Raw genomic sequence first — 20014 nt, 5'->3', positions numbered from 1 at the left:
GACGTTTTTGTTCGTCGACGCGTCGCATATTTACGTCACACTACCGTCATGGCGGAGCGCAAAGCAGACGATGCGAGCGGTGCGAGCGAGGGGAAAAAAGCACGCCAAAAGTCGTCAAAAGTGTGGGAGTATTTCAATAAACGGCCTAAGAAGAAACGCTACTTTTACTCCGCTACTTTTACTCCGCTACTTTTACTCCGCTACTTTTATCTACATTCAGCTCGCTACTAATTTTTATCGATCTGTTAATGCACGCTTTGTTTGTTTTGGTCAGTCAGACAGACCTTCAAAGTGCCTGCCTTACTGGTGACGTTTCACTTCGTTCCACCAATCAGATGCAGTCACTGGTGACGTTGGACCAATCAAACAGAGCCAGGGGTCACATGACCTGACTGGCTCCGAGCTAACTTCGGGTGTTACCATTTAGTGGTCAATTGTACGGAATATGCACTGTACTGTGCAATCTACTAATAAAAGTTCCAATCAATCAATCAAAAGTGTGAAGGAAAAAAGACCCTTTTTTTATTTCAACCGTAAAGACTGACTGCACAGTTCCTGTCTTCACAATAAAAGTCCCGCTCCATCGCGCCTGCGCTTTCAAAATAAGAGTCTCCGAAAGCCAGCGCAAACAAGCTAGCAAGCTACGGAGTTTGCCGCCAATGTATTTCTTGTAAAGGGTATAAAAACGAATATGGAAGGTGGACAAATAAGATGCCAAATAACAACCACTTTCATGTGGTATTAGACAGAAAGGAGGAACTTTTTTTCTCCTCCATTTGAAAACGTGGACGTTACCAGCACTACTTCCTGATTACAATCAATGCAAGTCATCAGAATCAGGTAATACACCAACTTATATTCTTGTCTTCATGAAAGAAAGGAATCTATATGTTAAACATGCATGTATAATTATTAAAACACCTTTAACATGTAAACAAAAACGGCAAAATAAATAAATATAAATTATATACTGTATATATCAATGTATGTATATATATATATATATATATATATATATATATATATATATATATATGATATGTGTGTGTATGTTACTCAGTACTTGAGTAGTTTTTTCACAACATACTTTTTACTTTTACTCAAGTAAATATTTGGGTGACTACTCCTTACTTTTACTTGAGTAATAAATCTCTAAAGTAACAGTACTCTTACTTGAGTACAATTTCTGGCTACTCTACCCACCTCTGCTAATAATGTTGTTGTATGCACACTGTGTCGAGCGGAAATGGCCTATCATAGCAGCACAACGGCAGCGTTCTTGCCATCACCATCAACTAGTCAATCGTCCGCGTGAGTATACGTTGTCATCATTACACAAAAACATGAATGTGTCATTTGTATCTGCGTTGTAAATTCATAAACTAAAGCAGCGTTTCGCTCTGAGAGGAGCGTTTGGCGTGCCTGTTCAGTGTTTACAAAGACGCGCTCCTCTTTAACGGTAACGTTAATTAGTTGTGCAAATACCTTTTACAACATTAACAATTACGTATACTATGTACAAACGAACAATTAACTTTCACTTTAATCATACTATCATTGTTGTGTTATTAAGCAAAATAAGCAAAAGTTTTACTTTTGTTGAAATGTTTACACTGTTGTTACAGAATATTTCGTTTTGCACTTTTTTGTATTGGATGTTTATCTTTATTTTTGCACATTTTAGCAAATAAGCAATACTTTTACTTTTGTTGAAATGTTTACACTGTTGTTACAGAATATTTCCGTTTTGCACTTTTTTGAATTGGATGTTTATCTTTATTTTTGCACATTTTAAAGCAAAATAAGCAATACTTTTACTTTTGAAATGCTTATACTATTGCAGAATATTAAGATTTGCACTGGATGTTTACTTTTATATTTGCACATTAAAAGCAAATAAGCTACTTTTAATTTTGTTAAATGTTTACATTGTTACAGAATATTTTGTCATGTTGTTGTCAATGTTGACTGAGTGGCCATACTTTTTTTTTTGTAAATAAAAGCCATGCCGTTTGAAAAAACTGGCCTACATTTATTTTTTCATCTTCATTTTAAATAAAAAAAATAATCGGTAAAAGGAAAAATAATCTATAGATTAATCGAAAAAAATAATCTATAGATTAACCGATTAATCGAAAAAATAATCTATAGATTAATCGATAGAAAAATAATCGTTAGCTGCAGCCTTAATATATATATATATATATATATATATATATATATATATATATATATATATATATATATATATATATATATATATACATACACACACATGCATATATATATACACACATATACACATATTGTGTGTATATATATGTGTGTACATATATGTGTGTGTGTGTGTATCTATCTATCTATCTATATATATATATATATATATATATATATATATTGTGTGTATATATATGTGTGTACATATATGTGTGTGTGTGTGTATCCATCTATCTATCTATATATATATATATATATATATATATATATATATATAAATGATAAATGGGTTGTACTTGTATAGCGCTTTTCTACCTTCAAGGTACTCAAAGCGCTTTGACACTACTTCCACATTTACCCATTCACACACACATTCACACACTGATGGAGGGAGCTGCCATGCAAGGCGCTAACCAGCACCCATATATGTATATATCATACACAGGTTAAGAACCCCTGGGCTAATGCACATTTCTATATAGTTCAATATGTGTATTTTCAGATTTAGTTGAATACAGAAAGAAATGTGAGTTTATTTTGAGATCGTTGCAACAAGCAAATGTTACGGATTCAGTGGAATGTCTCCTATTGCTGGGTTGCAATCACATGACATAAAGGCACTTCTGGGTTTCAGGTGATGGTCAAGAGTCCCTATAGGCTACTGTTTATTTACCTGTGATGATTTTCCAAATGTTTGGAGGCAAATATAAAAGCGATCATGAAAAAAATATATATTTAAAATGGGATGGAGTGGATTTATACACTCTTGAGAAAATACATTTTTGAAAGATTTAAATAATTTATCATCACCAAGATGTTACTGCTCGCTACGACTTCACGTCATTTGACACTCACAAGGATTTAGAGAAGAAAAGATTGGAGGCACATCATGTCTTTACATGTGAGGGGTCCACAAATTAAGCATTAATCGGTGAAAGACAAAGTAGGACTTATGCGAGCATCGCTAAGTAACATATTTGATTGACATAACGAGTGCCATGCTGTTGTGATACTAATTGGAAAAACTGAAAAGTTTGTTTGCAGTTGATTTCCTGCTACAAATATTAGTCTCATCTACAATTCATGTCTGTAGTTGTTTTTATGGTGTGAAGTTCATATGGTGTCTCATTATTTAGCTATAAATGTCCCTGTTGTTCAGCGATGTTTGCTGGCGATATCAAGATTCAGTATATGCTGTTGAGCCTACCAGAGATTTATTTATCTAGATTATTAATACTGTTAAGGATATTTTCTTGATGCTAACAAATATCACCAAATACGTTATAATGTGGTCATTTGTGTGGAATAAAGCACTTGGCTTTCCTGCACAACAACAACAACGTTAAGCTTTTAGTTTCTGTTATGAAAATCGACAACGGAAATAGGATGGATTGGACCAATAATCACAATATATATTACTAGGACTTAACATGACGTTAGTTTATTTGCACAAGCAGGTCTTGGTAGTTATATTTAGGCAAAGCAACCACAAAAGAACCCAAACTAATGCGATCTCTTGTTCTTTTCTTACGTTTAGTTCTGCTCTCAAACACTACTAATATGGTGGAGAATAAACTCAATTGCATCACAAAAAGTTCCTGAAACAAACAAATGTTCAAACAAACATTTTACAAAGTGATCGCTGCAGACACGAGTGTGGTCAATTCAACAGTTTTACAAGGTTTATAGAACTGTTGCAAACCGAACTCTAGACCCTTATTAGTGGTCATGTTTTTTGTGCGTGTGAGAGGATGAGGATACATCTAACGCTCTCAGCGTAATTACATCTGCAGCGGCTTCGTGACCCCCTGTCATCAGCCAGAGCGCCAGAGGGATTTTATCACCTTTTTAAACCAATTTAAGAAATATTAATGTGGTAGCTCTAAATTAAATGACACTGCTTCCAGCACGTTTACCTTCATCAGGGATTTGTCTCCAAACAATTTCCTTTGGACACTTGTAGCTCATTAAAAAATGTGAAAGGCCTCTTCAATCAAACTTTATTTTGTTTATATTTGTATAGCATTTTTCCTGCACAGGCCAGTTGCAGCACAAAGCGCTTTACACCTGTGATTAATACATTAATCAATACAAATAAAATTCAAATGGAGGGAGAACAACTAAAAAGTAGCGTAATCTGAAAATAAAAAAAAATATATATATTTCACAATATATGCAAAGTAAGATATCAAAAATATATTAGTAAATACATGAAAACACAAAATAGTTCAATTGGATGTAGGGCTGCAACAACTAATTGATTAAATCGATTAAAATCGATTATATTAATAGTTGGCGATTAATTTAGTCATCGATTTGTTGGATCTATGCTATGCGCATGCGCACAGGCTACATTTTTTTTAGTTTTTTTTACTTGTATTTATAAACTGCGACATTTACAAACAGCTGAGAAACAATAATCAAAATAATAGGGTTGTAACGGTACGTGTATTTGTATCGAACTGTTTTGGTACGGAGGTTTCGTTTCGGTGCGGAAGTGTGCTGAACGAGTTTCCACACGGACATATTAAGTAGCGTACTGCACGTTGTGTAAACAATACTCAAAATGCCGGACATTTGAGGCATTTAAGAAACACCGCCCGACAGCCCCGCAAAAGAGGACATGTCCGGTGAAAAGAGGATGTATGGTCAGTCTATCGTAGCCCGTTAGCTGCTAGCATGATAGGGGTGTCAAAAGTGTGCATTTTTGTAACATTCTCCTTGTTTTATTTGGCAAGTTGAAAGAACATGGCGGCAGTCTGCTGTTTTTTTCCCAATAAAATACTGGAAAGGATAGAAATGTAGTTTGTCTCTTTTATCCGATTATTAATCGATTAATCGAAGTAATAATCGACAGATTAATCGGTTATCAAATTAATCGTTAGTTGCAGCCCTAATTGGATGTAGTAATAATAGAAATAAATAACAGTTAAAAGTTTAAAATAATTTTCGTAATCTTACTCTTGATTTTAATAGTATTCAATAGTTATATTGAACTTTTACAGGGATAAACCTTGTCAAATGATATGAAGCAATGTGTTAATCACAAATATTATATGTATATACAGTACAGGCCAAAAGTTTGGACACAACTTCTCATTCAATGTGTTTTTGTCATGTCTTGTGATCATGTTTTGTTTAGTTATGTTCTGTTTGGTTAAAACTCCATAGTTCTTGTTTTTTCACTCCCTTGTTTTGTCACCATGGCGACCCATAAGTTTCACCTATCATGTGTTCGGACTCACGCACCTGTGTTAATCAAGACTTTATTATTTAATTTTTTAGTTGCCAGGCAGTCGGCCTGGCGTCATCACTCTGTTTATGATTACTCTGTACTCTGATTCTGCTTCATGCCATGTTTACTGTTTCATGCCATTTCATAGTTCATGCTGCTCTGCTCACGTCACCGTAAGTGTTTTTGTTTTATGACCATAGTTCAGTTTATGTGTTGACGTTTTTTGTTTCCTTAGCCAAGTTTGTGTCTCCGCCTTGTGCGCCCCTTTTGTTTGCACCTTTTTTATAGTAGAATTAAATCATGTATTTACCTTCACGCCATGTCCAATCCAGTTATTTTGCATCTCGGGAAAACAATCCACGCAGGAAACTGCACCATAGTCCTAGTCTTGACAGTTTTATTTTCTTTCATGACTATTTACATTGTAGATTGTCACTGAAGGCATCAAAACTATGAATGAACACATGTGAAGTTATGTACTTAACAAAAAAAGGTGAAATAACTGAAAACTTGTTTTCAATTGTAGTATTTTCTTGAAGCTCATCGAGAGAATGCCAAGAGTGTGCAAAGCAGTAATCGGAGCAAAGGGTGGCTATTTTGAAGAAACTAGAATGTTTTCAGTCATTTCACCTTTTTTTGTTAAGTACATAACTCCACATGTGTTCATTCATAGTTTTGATGCTTTCAGTGACAATCTACAATGTAAATAGTCATGAAAATAAAGAAAACGCATTGAATGAGGAGGTGTGTCCAAACTTTTGGCCTGTACTGTACAAAAAAACAAAAAATGTGTGTATATATATATATATATATATATATATATATATATATATATATATATATATATATATATATATATATATATATATACACACACAAACATGTAATATTCTATGCTTATTGTGATTTTGATTATTATATTTTTTTTTAATCTTTCTGTTTTAATCCATACAGCACTTTGGGGCAGTAGTATGTTTTGAAATTGTGCAATTTAAATAAATCTACCTTGACCTTGAGATAAAAAAAAAACTTAATGTACATTACACCTTTAAAAAAAGAACGCCCAAAATAAGTAAACTACACTTCAGCAATGTATTGAAGTGTATTGAGACATAAAAAAAATTATACATTGTTAAAAAAATGTCATGTCTGTGTGATCATGTTTTGTTTTGGTTATGTTCGGTTTGGGTTTTTGGACTCTTTGTGCACTCTTGTTTGTTTTGTTTCCATGACAACCCATAAGTTTTCACCTGTCCTCATGTCACGCACCTGTCTCACGTTTTGCACTCGCGCACCTGTCACTAATCATGTCGGTATTATTTAAGCTTTCAGTTGCCAGGCAGTCTGTCTGGCGACATTAACTATGTTTGACTTCTGCTACCCATGTTACCCATGCTACCATAGTTCCATGCCAAGTGAGTTTTGTCTATTTTCAGGTTCCAAGTAAGTTTTTGTTTATTGTCCATTGTTTTGCCTTTGTGGTAGTTTTTGTTTCTTAGCCAAGTTTATCTCCGCCTTGAGCGCGCTTTTTGTTTGTACCTTTTTTGTAGTTAGTGTTAAAATAAAATTATGTCTTACCTTCACGCCATGTCCACTTCTATTCTTGCATCTCGGGAAAACAAACACCCCATAGTCCACGTTATGACAAAAAAAGTATTGCGGTATATTTTTCCTCACCTTTAGTTCAAACGCTGAATGTGAACAGTACTTTTTGATGTTATGCCTGCGGACATGTTGCATGGGCCTAATGACCAAATATTAGCGATAATCCAAATAATTAAACGCGATAAATACCAAGACTGTCCAATATCATCTTGTTAGCTGCCTAATTTGGAACCTGTGTTGTGACGCCGGCAGTTCACTCACCTCCTTTGATGAAGCCTGAGAACCTTTATATAACACATTGGTTTACAACCGTATTAATAACATGACCTCTTTAATAATAACGCCATGGCAATATTGGGCTTCCTATAAATGTAAATAGGTATAATATCATTTGTTTTAGTTGAGTTTGTAACATGAGGTGTATCGACAGAACTGTCACTAGTTCAGGGGTGCTCATTACGTCGATCGCGATCTACCGGTCGATCTCGGAGGGTGTGTCAGTCGATCACCAGCCAGGCATTAAAAAAATAGTCCTAAAAATGAGCGATCATAAATCTTCACTATGACGTCACTTTCGTCACTTGATTGACATTCACGGTACCCGAGGGTCTTCTGAGATGACGCTGGCTGCTGCCAGCTCATTAAAATTACCGACTGGAAGGCGAGAAACACTTTATTTCAACAGACTCTGGCGCCGTACCTGTCGTCAAAACTCCAAAGACCGACTGCACAGTTGCACAATAAAAGCTCTGCTTCATCCTGCCTGCGCTACCAAAATAAGAGTCTCAGAAAGCTGGCATGCACAAGCTAGCAAGCTACGGAGTTTGCCGACAATGTATTTCTTGTAAAGTGTATACAAAGGAGTACGGAAGCTGGACAAATAAGATACCAAAAACCAACCACTTTCATGTGGTATTGGACAGAAAGGAGGACTTTTTTTCTCCTCCATTCGAAAATGCGGACGTTATCATCACCACTGTCTGATTCCAATCAATGCAAGTCATCACAATCAGGTAATACACCAACTTATATTCTTGTCTTCATGAAAGAAAGGAATCTATATGTGTTAAACATGCTTGTATTATCTTTAAACACCTTTAACTTGTTAACAATATTAACTATATGTGTTAAACATGCTTGTATTATCTTTAAACACCTTTAACTTGTTAACAATATTAACTATATGTGTTAAACATGCTTGTATTATCTTTAAACACCTTTAACTTATTAACAATATTAACTATATGTGTTAAACATGCTTGTATTATCTTTAACCACCTTTAACTTGTTAACAATATTAACTATATGTGTTAAACATGCTTGTATTATCTTTAACCACCTTTAAGTTGTTAACAATATTAACTATATGTGTTAAACATGCTTGTATTATCTTTAACCACCTTTAAGTTGTTAACAATATTAACTATTTGTGTTAAACATGCTTGTATTATTTTTAACCACCTTTAACTTGTTAACAATATTAACTATATGTGTTAAACATGCTTGCATTATCTTTGAACACCTTTAACTTGTTAACAATATTAACTATATGTATTAAACATACTTGTATTATCATTAAACACCTTTAATGTATTAACAATATTAACTATATGTGTTAAACATGCTTGCATTATCATTAAACACCTTTAACTTGTTAACAAAAACATATATTTCATAAATAAGTAAATATAAATTATGTATATGAATGAGGTAGATCCCCACGACTTGATCAATTGAAAAGTAGCTCGCCTGCAGAAAAAGTGTGAGCACCCCTGCACTAGTTCATTTAAACCAGCAAAAAAAATCTGTTGGGTAACTTCCATATCTGTTTAAAAAAAAATCTAAAACATATTCTGTGGCCAAATGTCACAGTCTGTGTGATATTAATTGTAAACAGTAAAAATGATAACCGTGACAAAACTACAGATGGTTACTATTATCGTTTTAAATGAAATGATCTGAAAACCGTTAATGATAACTGCACTTTGATAAACTCACGGACTGACTGGCTTAAATGCTAACATGAAAACAAGAGACATTTACGACTTTCCCCGTTAAGAAACAACATATCACAATCCAAACTTATATACTGTATCTTCTGGACTATAGAGCGCACCGGGATATAAGCTGCACTCACCAAATTTTAGAAGAAAAACATTATTTTTCCATACATTAGCCGCACCGGACCTGTGTAAATGTGTTATTTACACAAAGATTCTGTAAATGTTTATATACACACTTTAATTGTTTTTAAACTGTGTCTGCAACACGGCAGTAAAACGGAGGGTCAAACAAAACAGAAGCCATCGTCATGAACCCACTAGCTGCGGAAGCTAGCTCTCCAATCAGCTAAACAGATTCAATAACTCCACAGTGACGTTTTGGTGAATTTACTGAGGAATTTGTGAACCTGAAACAAAAGATAAACAATGCCATTGTAAGTTAATAACACAGGCATTTGTAAACTTGTTTGCATATTAGCTAATACTAATGACGCAAGCATCATTACATTATGATAGCATGTACAAATATGCGTGAAAATGCTTCTGCAGACATCACACTTGGGAAGGTTTAGTAAATATAAACAGTTTTAATTATATTGTAAAACTTACAAACGGTATTTGGAGTGATGAATATGGAATCCATACGAGTCAAAGTGCTATAGACAGCTAAAAGACTGAACGACACTTACCGTATTTTTCGGACTATAAGTCGCAGTTTTTTTCATCCAGTCCAGTGCGACTTATATATGTTTTTTTTCTTCTTTATTATGCATTTTCAGCAGGTGCGACTTATACTCCGGTGCGACTTATACCCCGAAAAATACGGTAAGTTAAAAAAAAAAAATATTGCGGTACATGGAAGGACACTGCAGCACCTGCAGTGAGGGAAATCGTCCAAAAGATGGCGCCATAGCACAAACAATAAAACACCCTCTCTGTGTTTCCTTTTTTTTTTTTTTTTTTAATAAAGTACTTTTTACTATAGCTGTCTGCTATAATAAATTAGCCACTTCGTCTATAAGCCGCAGGCTTCAAAGCGTAGGAAAAATGTAGTGGCTTAGTCCATAATTTACGGTAAACGTATTACTGTCTTAGCAACTAAGATATTGAATTGTGCACATTGAACCTACATGCTGTGCTCTCTCAGAACAGAGTGATCGATCGATACTCAGAGGAAATTGACACAGAGAAGTTTTCATGGTGCGTTCAAAAGCCGCTGAACAGAGAAGGACGCCACAACGCCCACCAGAAATAATAAATAACAATTACATGCTTAATTTGTTACGCACTTTTCATTTTAATAAATGTGAAAGGGCTACGGTACAAACTGATATTTTAAACAATAAAATATTATTCATTTAAACATAAAAAATACTAAGACTAGACAATATCAGTGAGGCATAAGAAATGCAAAACATGCAAAAATAGTGGCTTTTCTAACAGTGTGTCTATTTATTTTAGTTAAAAAAAAGACTTGGTTAAAAGTTTTCAATATGTTTATTATTAGTAGTAGTAGTAGTAATTTTTGAGCACATTTAACATTACCGTGATAATAATGATAGCCGTGATAATTACATTTTCCTATCCTTACAGTACATGCTACTGTGTCAGTCATCTTTTTCTGGCTTGGACAAAATGTGCATTTGAACACCAATGTGGAGGAAATGAGCATTTGTGATACTCTCTGCACTTGTGCTCGAATGATTCTATTTTCCAACAGTCTAAGAGTCCTTAAATATGTCGTGACTCGGTGAAAACAGAGGGGAAGATACCAAGGGAGAGAGACGCTCCGTGGAACATCTGTGGATGTTTTTATGGCTCGTTGTAATAAAGTGATTGTTGATCGACCACTCCCTCCTCGCCTCATCAACCTTTTAACATTCGGGGTAAAAGCTATAGTCTACATGCACTTAAAACCATCCGAATCTGGGAGATTTGTAACTACAAAATAAAAGCTCCAAACAGGAAATCCAAATCCAAAACTCCAATCTGTCACACGGAGCTTGACACCAAAATAAAATGGAGAATTGTTACTACAGTGTTTCTTGAACAGGGTTTGTAAATCAAAGTTTGTAAAATGAAGCAAATTTCTCCGTAGAAACAACGTAAATATAAATTAATAGGTTCCAGCCTCGACAAAAGTCCATATTTTAGTCTATGTTGGTACACAAGCTGAACTGTCCTGTATGCGCTGCTTTGCCAATACACACACACATAAGTCCCTTTGGTGCCCTCACAAACAAGCAGAAATCCCAACCACTTAAATTAACATCAGCAAAGGATGAGCTGACGAGAAAGGAGCAGACAGAGGGGGCGTGGAGGAGAGATAGTCTTTTCCTCCACTGTGATATAAGTCTGCTTTGGCGTATTTTTCCAGAAAAGTCCGGTCTCATCACAATTAAAACTTGCTGTGGTACGACGCCTGCTTCGTCGATTCCTCCATACTTGCAAGCGCCATTAATGTACTTGTCGAAAATAGTCTCTTTTTTTTTTTTAACTCCACAGCTATTCCCTCCTCCTTTCCACGCTGGTCTGTTAAGTTTTTGGACTCATGTTGAGTTAGCAAAATGGAAGACACTTGTCAACTTTGCCTGCAGGCCGGACACAAAATGAGTGAATGAATGAAGCCTTGGTACACAGAGACATGGTTCGCACACAGAGGCATATTTGGCTCCATTTAAAAGTTTGTAAATCGAGAAGTTCACAAATAGAGGGGTTTGTAAATTGAGATTCCACTGTACTGCAGTTCTACATTTCTAAACAAAGTCTTCCTACATATTAGAATGTGCATAATGGAGTTCTGAGCTTATTAGGATTGAAGCACCGTATCCAAATCCATTTCCCACATGAATATGCTAGAAATAGTCCTGTCCAAACTAATGTGATCCAGCAGGCAGCTTTGGACACTGGCAATGGTTTTAAAGCTCTTGATTTTGTTCCCGGCTCTCCACAGGGAACGCCACGGTGTTGTGGTGCACCTGCTCCACTAACGTCTTCAAGTCTGTGACCAATCGCTTCATCAAAAACCTGGCGTGCGCGGGCATCTGCGCCGGGTTGGCGTGCGTTCCCTTCGACGTGGCGCTGGGCTCCAGCCCTCGCTGCTGCTGGTGGCTTCACACGCTGCCGCTCTGCAAGGCCTTCAGGTTCCTCCAGAAGCTCTTCTGCTCCGTCACCGTGCTCAATTTCAGCGCCATTGCGCTGGACAGGTCAGTTCATCAAATTGTTATGTAAGAAAAAATAAAATAAAATAAATATATACAAACTCCATTTCCATATGAGTTGGGAAATTGTGTTAGATGTAAATATAAACGGAATACAATGATTTGCAAATCCTTTTCAACCCATATTCAATTGAATGCACTACAAAGACAAGATATTTGATGTTCAAACTCATAAACTTCATTTTTTTTTTGCAAATAATAATTAACTTAGAATTTCATGGCTGCAACACGTGCCGAAGTAGTTGGGAAAGGGCATGTTCCCCACTGTTACATGGCCTTTCCTTTTAACAACACTCTGTAAACGTTTGGGAACTGAGGAGACACATTTTTTAAGCTTCTCAGGTGGAATTCTTTCCCATTCTTGCTTGATGTACAGCTTAAGTTGTTCAACAGTCCGGGGGTCTCCGTTGTGGTATTTTAGGCTTCATAATGCGCCACACATTTTCAATGGGAGACAGGTCTGGACTACAGGCAGGCCAGTCTAGTACCCGCACTCTTTTACTATGAAGCCACATTGATGTAACACGTGGCTTGGCATTGTCTTGCTGAAATAAGCAGGGGCGTCCATGGTAACGTTGCTTGGATGGCAACATATGTTGCTCCAAAACCTGTATGTACCTTTCAGCATTAATGGCGCCTTCACAGATGTGTAAGTTACCCATGTCTTGGGCACAAATACACCCCCATACCATCACAGATGCTGGCTTTTCAACTTTGCATCTTTAACAATCCGGATGGTTCTTTTCCTCTTTGGTCCGCAGTACACGACGTCCACAGTTTCCAAAAACAATTTGAAATATGGACTCATCAGACCACAGAACACTTTTCCACTTTGTATCAGTCCATCTTAGATGAGCTCAGGCCCAGCGATGCCGACAGCGTTTCTGGGTGTTGTTGATAAACGGTTGTTGCCTTGCATAGGAGAGTTTTAACTTGCACTTACAGATGTAGCGACCAACTGAAGTTACTGACAGTGGGTTTCTGAAGTGTTCCTGAGCCCATGTGGTGATATCCTTTACACACTGATGTCGCTTGTTGATGCAGTACAGCCTGAGGGATCGAAGGTCACGGGCTTAGCTGCTTACGTGCAGTGATTTCTCCAGATTCTCTGAACCCTTTGATGATATTACGGACCGTAGATGGTGAAATCCCTAAATTCCTTGCAATAACTGGTTGAGAAAGGTTTTTCTTAAACTGTTCAACAATTTGTTCACGCATTTGTTGACAAAGTGGGGACCCTCGCCCCATCCTTGTTTGTGAATAACTGAGCATTTCATGGAATCTACTTTTATACCCAATCATGGCACCCACCTGTTCCCAATTTGCCTGTTCACCTGTGGGATGTTCCAAATAAGTGTTTGATGAGCATTCCTCAACTTTATCAGTATTTATTGCCACCTTTCCCAACTTCTTTGTCACGTGTTGATGGCATCAAATTCTAAAGTTAATGATTATTTGCAAAAATTAAAAATGTTAATCAGTTTGAACATCAAATATGTTGTCTTTGTAGTGCATTCAACTGAATATGGGTTGAAAATGATTTGCAAATCATTGTATTCCGTTTATATTTACATCTAACACAATTTCCCAACTCATATGGAAACGGGGTTTGTATATATATATATATATATATATATATATATATATATATATATATATATATATATATATATACATATATATATATATATATATATATACACATACACGTTAGGTCAGAAAAAACACGGATGCTATATCATCCCTACAAGCCAGCGAAACAGGCTTGTAGGGATGATATAGCCTCTGTGTTTTTTCCAGACCTAACGTATATTCCGCTCTACCCCAGTATTGAGCACTGTATAACTAAAAACCACAGAAAACTCGACTTTATACATATATATATATTGCTTGACCAAGTCAGGGCAAGTGCGTCACTTCCTAACAATGGTGCTTTTTTTTATTTTATTGCAAACGTCAATCTGTAATTTCGCAGCCCTGAGTTGTTGTTGGTGAATGATGTGTCATAACGTGTGGAAAAACGGTGACCTTCACATAAAAATCTATCCAGTTATCAATCTGCAGCAAGGCTTTTTAAAGTGTCTGCTGGGCTTCCACTGGCTACAGATGAGTATTGTTCACATTTCAACCAATACTGGACCCAAATTGGTACTTTTCAAACCCATCCATCCATCTATTTTCTACCGCTTATTCCCTTCGGGGTCGCGGGGGGCGATGGAGCCTATCTCAGCTGCATTTGGGCGGAAGGCAGGGTACATCCTGGACAAGTCGCCACCTCATCGCAGGGCCAACACAGATAGACAGACAACATTCACACTCACATTCACACACTAGGGCCAATTTAGTGTTGCCCATCAACCTAGTTCTTGAAAAATAGAAACCATACAAATTTTGTTAAAAAAAAAACGCCTTTTTATTTTGACAGAATGATTATATTTTATTATAGAAGTAATTAATTTACTATTCTGATCAACTTGTATGTCACAAGATTCTGGAAATAAAGCAGCGCGTTTATTCAGACAGCCAGTTAATTGCTGAATGTAAACACGATAGGCTATAGGATACCAGGAGCTAGCAGCTACACAACAGCTAAGCGCCTAGTAGCTACACAAGCTAGACATACATGCATTCTCAATTATTTTCTGGTATATCCGCAGAGGAAGAAGAACACATTTTGCGTTCCCCCAATCTCTGACAGGACTATAAATAGTATAATTTGTCTATAAAATTGTTACAGGTCCACCTCTACACCCACTATTTGAGAAAAATAGCTTTTACTGAACAATATTGCAGTCCAAAACAGCACATTTGTCAGTATAAACAAATATCAAATATCATACCGTATTTTCCGGACTATAGAGCGCACCGGCATATACATTTTAGAAGAAATAAATATTTTTCCACACCGGACCATAAACCGCAGATATGAGTTATTTACACATAAATATTCTGTGCAACAGCTCTCCAAGATGTAAATACCCTATCTTTTTTTTAACTTCAGACTATTGAACAGATTTAATCTGATGCAGGTGTTAGCTTTGGAAAGTGAAAATTTACAGGGTAATTCCATATTTTTTTCACTCTGCTCGATCTAAAAATGAAACTGTTACTGACCATTACAATTTACAAAACCCAAAACCAGTGAAGTTGGCACGTTGTGTGAATCGTAAATAAAAACAGAATACAATGATTTGCAAATCCTTTTCAACTTATATTCAATTGAATAGACTGCAAAGACAAGATACTTAACGTTCGAACTGGAAAACATTGTAATTTTTTGCAAATATTAGCTCATTTGGAATTTGATGCCTGCAGCATGTTTCAAAAAAGCTGGCACAAGTGGCTAAAAAGACTGAGAAAGTTGAGGAATGCTCATCAAACACTTATTTGGAACATCCCACAGGTGAACAGGCTAATTGGGAACAAGTGGGTGCCATGATTGGGTATAAAAGCAGCTTCTATGAAATGCTCAGTCATTCACAAACAAGGATGGGGCGAGGGTCACCACTTTGTGAACAAATGCGTGAGCAAATTGTCGAACAGTTTAAGAAGTACATTTCTCAACAAGCTATTGCAAGGAATTTAGGGATTTCACCATCTACGGTCCGTAATATCATCAAAAAGTTCAGAGGATCTGGAGATATCACTGCACGTAAGCGGCTACGCCTGTGACCTTCGATCCCTCAAGCGGTACTGCATCAAAAACTGACATCAGTGTGTAAAGGATATCACCATATGGGCTCAGGAACACTTCAGAACACCACTGTCAGTAACTACAGTTTGTCGCTACATCTGTAAATGCAAGTTAAAACTCTACTATGCAAAGCAAAAGCCATTTATCAACAACACCCAGACACGCCACCGGCTTCGCTGGGCCCGAGCTCATCTAAGATGGACTGATGCAAAGTGGAAAGGTGTTCTGTGGTCTGACGAGTCCACATTTCAAATAGTTTTTGGAAACTGTGGCCGTCGTATCCTCCAGAACAAAGAGGAAAAGAACCATCCGGGCGGTATAGCTCGCTTGGTAGAGCGGCCGTGCCAGCAACTTGAGGGTTGCAGGTTTGATCCCCACTTCCGCCATCCTAGTCACTGCTGTTGTGTCCTTGGGCAAGACACTTTACCCACCTGCTCCCAGTGCCACCCACACTGGTTTAAATGTAATTTAGATATTGGGTTTCAGTATGTAAAGTGCTTTGAGTCACTAGAGAAAAGCGCTATATAAATATAATTCACTTCACACTTCACATCCGGATTGTTCTAGGCGCAAAGTTGAAAAGCCAGCATCTGTGATGGTATGGGGGTGTATTAGTGCCCAAGACATGGGTAACTTACACATCTGTGAAGGCACCATTAATGCTGAAAGGTACATACAGGCTTTGGAGCAACATATGTTGCCATCCAAGCAACGGTACCATGGACGCCCCTGCTTATTTCAGCAAGACAATGCCAAGCCACTTGTTACAACAGCATGGCTTCGTGGTAAAAGAGTGCGGGTACTAGACTGGCCTGCCTGTAGTCCAGACCTGTCTCCCATTGAAAATGTGTGGCGCATTATGAAGCCTAAAATACCACAACGGAGACCCCCGGACTGTTGAACAACTTAAGCTGTACATCAAGCAAGAATGGGAAAGAATTCCACCTGAGAAGCTTAAAAAATTGGTCTCCTCAGTCCCCAAACGTTAACTGAGTGTTGTTAAAAGGAAAGGCCATGTAACACAGTGGTAAAAATGCCCCTGTACCAACTTTTTCGCAATGTGTTGCTGCCATTAAATTCTAAGTTAATGATTATTTGCAAAAAAAAATACTTTTCTCAGTTTGAACATTAAATATCTTGTCTTTGCAGTCTATTCAATTGAATATAAGTTGAAAAGGATTTGCAAATGACTGTATTCTGTTTTTATTTACCATTTACACAACGTGCCAACTTCACTGGTTTTGGGTTTATTTTCTTGATATCTTGTAGTGTTTCTTCAATCCACAAAGTTGCCATTTGAGAGGACGATAGTTGTGTCTTTCTGTAGATCCCTTTTGTTCATACTAACAAGAGGTAGTGCCGGTGTAATAAAAGTATGCTGGTGATTCAAGAGATGGTCCGTTGTGTCTGCAGATACTGCTCCGTCCTATACCCGTTAGAGAGGAAGATCTCGGATGCGAGAGCCAGAGATGTGGTCATCTACATATGGGTGCACGGCGTGGTGGCGAGCCTCCCGGTGTTTGTGGTCGCCAACGTGACGGACTTGTACGTGGCATCGTCCTGCGCGGAAGACCGCGCCGGCTCCCCGGGGAGCGCGGCGTACATGTGCATCTACAACGTCACCACCGTCATCCTCCCGCTGGCGCTGGTCTTCTTCTTCATGCTGCTCATCCGCCGGGCGCTCAGTGCCAGCCAGAAGAAGAAGGTGATCATCGCGGCCTTGCGGACGCCGCAGAACAGCATCTCCATTCCGTACGTGTCGCGGCGAGAAGCAGAGTTGCACACCAGTCTCCTGGCGGTAGTGCTGGCCTTCTTCGCCTGCAGCACCCCCTATGGGGCGTTGGTGGTCTATCGCACCGTTTTGGTGGAGCCCAAAGAGCTGCCTGTGTTCTTGTATCTCACAGCCTTGTGGCTACCAAAGGTGTCCTTGCTCACCAACCCTCTTTTATTCCTGACTGTTAACCGCTCGGCACGCCACAGCTGCTTGGAGCTGCTCTCCCGGGTCCACAAACGCTACAGCCGGCGTAACGCGATCAGCACGGGGGGTCTGGCCTCTATCGGGGCGGAGGTTGCGATAGGAGAACCCGTAGGACTGGAAGCAACAGGTCGCTCCGGAAGCCAACTTCTGGAGATGTTTAACATCGGCCAGCAGCAGATTTTTAGACCCTCTGAGGAGGAGGAGGAGGAGGAGGATGCAGCAAATGAGGGACTAGAAGGACCCAAAGAGGACCACAAGAACGGGTCAAGGCTCCAAGGACTCATAACACAAGTGATCACCAAAAACGATCTGTTGCAGGGACACAGAGGAGGCCTGGCCAACGAGGGCCCGCCTGCAACCGCGGCGTCGCGCTCCTCTCCGGTCCACGGGTGCGCTTATACGTCGTCGTCGCAGGTGGCGCCCGCTTCGCTTCCAGAGACGGAAGACCCCACGCAGTTTGGGTTCGGACCCTTCGAGCTGCCGCCTCAGTGGTTACCTGAGACCAGGAACAGCAAGAAGAGGCTGCTGCCTCCTTTGGGGAACACCCCTGAGGAGCTGATCCAGACCAAGCTGCCCAGACCGCGGCCCGAGCGTCGGATAAGCAGGAATAACAAAGTCAGCACTATTTCTGCTGTGGACCCGTGAGCGGACTGTAGTGGACTCTGGACTCATCACATGAAGGCCATGTTGTTGATGGAGCTAAGACTCTTGGTCCCACCAAAGCTGTTTACATCAGTGGTCCCCAACCACCGGGCCGTGGCTCGGTACCGGTCTGCGGACCGATTGGTACCGGTCCGCACAAGAAATAAAAAAAAATAAAAAAATAAAAATAATAATAATATTTTTATTTTTTATTAAATCAACATAAAAAACACAATATATACATTATATATCAATATAGATCAATACAGTCTGCAGGGATACAGTCCGTAAGCACACATGATTGTATTTCTTTATGAAAAACAAAAAACAAATTTTCAAGCGTTGACCGGTCCGTAGCCACAAAAAGGTTGGGGGCCACTGGTTTACATGTTGACTGCATCTCAGCCAGGAGATCAGGGCTTTGCAACATGTGAAGCGGGATCCTCCTTGGGTAGCAGCTTTGTTTTTCAAATCTGCTAAGGTAACTTTAGTTTTGGTTTAAGGAGTGCCATCAAACCATAGTCTTAAATCAGATTAATCGCACTTTTGAGTTTTAATTAATCGTGATTAATCAGCCAATTACTGGCTTGCTCGATTTAAATTAACTATAAAAAAAAGGCACAAATATTTGGACAGAAATTAAATTTTATCGTCACAATGTCATACACCAACGTTTTTAAATGCACGTCATTTATTTTGATTAATCGTGATTAAACACAGTCAATTACTGTATTGCATGATTTAAATTAACTATAAAAAAAGACACATTTGGACTGAAATGCAATTTTATCATCAGAATGTCATACATAAACATTTTTAAATACACATCATTTATGTTGATTAATCGTGATTAATTAGTCAATATCTGTTTTGCATAATTTAAATTAACTACCGTATTTTTCGGAGTATAAGTCGCACCTGCCGAAAATGCATAATAAAGAAGGAAAAAAACATATATAAGTCGCACTGGAGCCCGGCCAAACTATGAAAAAAACTGCGACTTATAGTCCGAAAAATACGGTATATAAAAAAAAAAGACACAAATTTGGACGGAAATGCAATTTTATCATCAGGATGTCATACATAAACATTTTTAAATGCACATCATTTATTTGATTAATTGCGATTAATTACAGTCAATTACTGGCTTTCATAATTTAAATTAACTATAAAGTAACTAAAATATTTGGCCCGAAATGCAATTTTACCATCAGAATGTCATACACAAACATTTTTAAATGCACATCATTTGTTTTGATTAATAGTGAATAAACACAGTCAATTACTGGCTTGCATGATTTAAATTAACTTTAAAATAACTTAAATATTTGGCCAGAAATGCAATTTTACCATCAGAATGTCATACACAAACATTTTTAAATGCACGTCATTTATTTTGATTAATCGTGATTAATCAGT

General features: G+C 37.8%; 1 protein-coding gene across 1 annotated transcript in view; it reads left to right on the top strand.

Annotated features, from left to right (window-relative positions):
• Positions 1-18822, top strand: part of gpr176 (G protein-coupled receptor 176) — a 33832-nt gene extending 15010 nt beyond the window's left edge. The window contains exons 2-3 of the mRNA XM_061987145.2: positions 12014-12266; positions 17389-18822. Coding sequence (XP_061843129.2) covers positions 12014-12266; positions 17389-18598 — 1463 coding nt within the window. The 3' untranslated portion in view covers positions 18599-18822. The remainder of the gene's footprint in view (positions 1-12013; positions 12267-17388) is intronic.
• Positions 18823-20014: the final 1192 nt, after the last annotated feature.

The sequence above is a fragment of the Nerophis lumbriciformis genome, linkage group LG26 (assembly GCF_033978685.3).
Source record: "Nerophis lumbriciformis linkage group LG26, RoL_Nlum_v2.1, whole genome shotgun sequence".
In the NCBI taxonomy this organism is placed as follows: domain Eukaryota; kingdom Metazoa; phylum Chordata; class Actinopteri; order Syngnathiformes; family Syngnathidae; genus Nerophis; species Nerophis lumbriciformis.
This window is presented reverse-complemented; position numbering and strand designations above follow the sequence as displayed.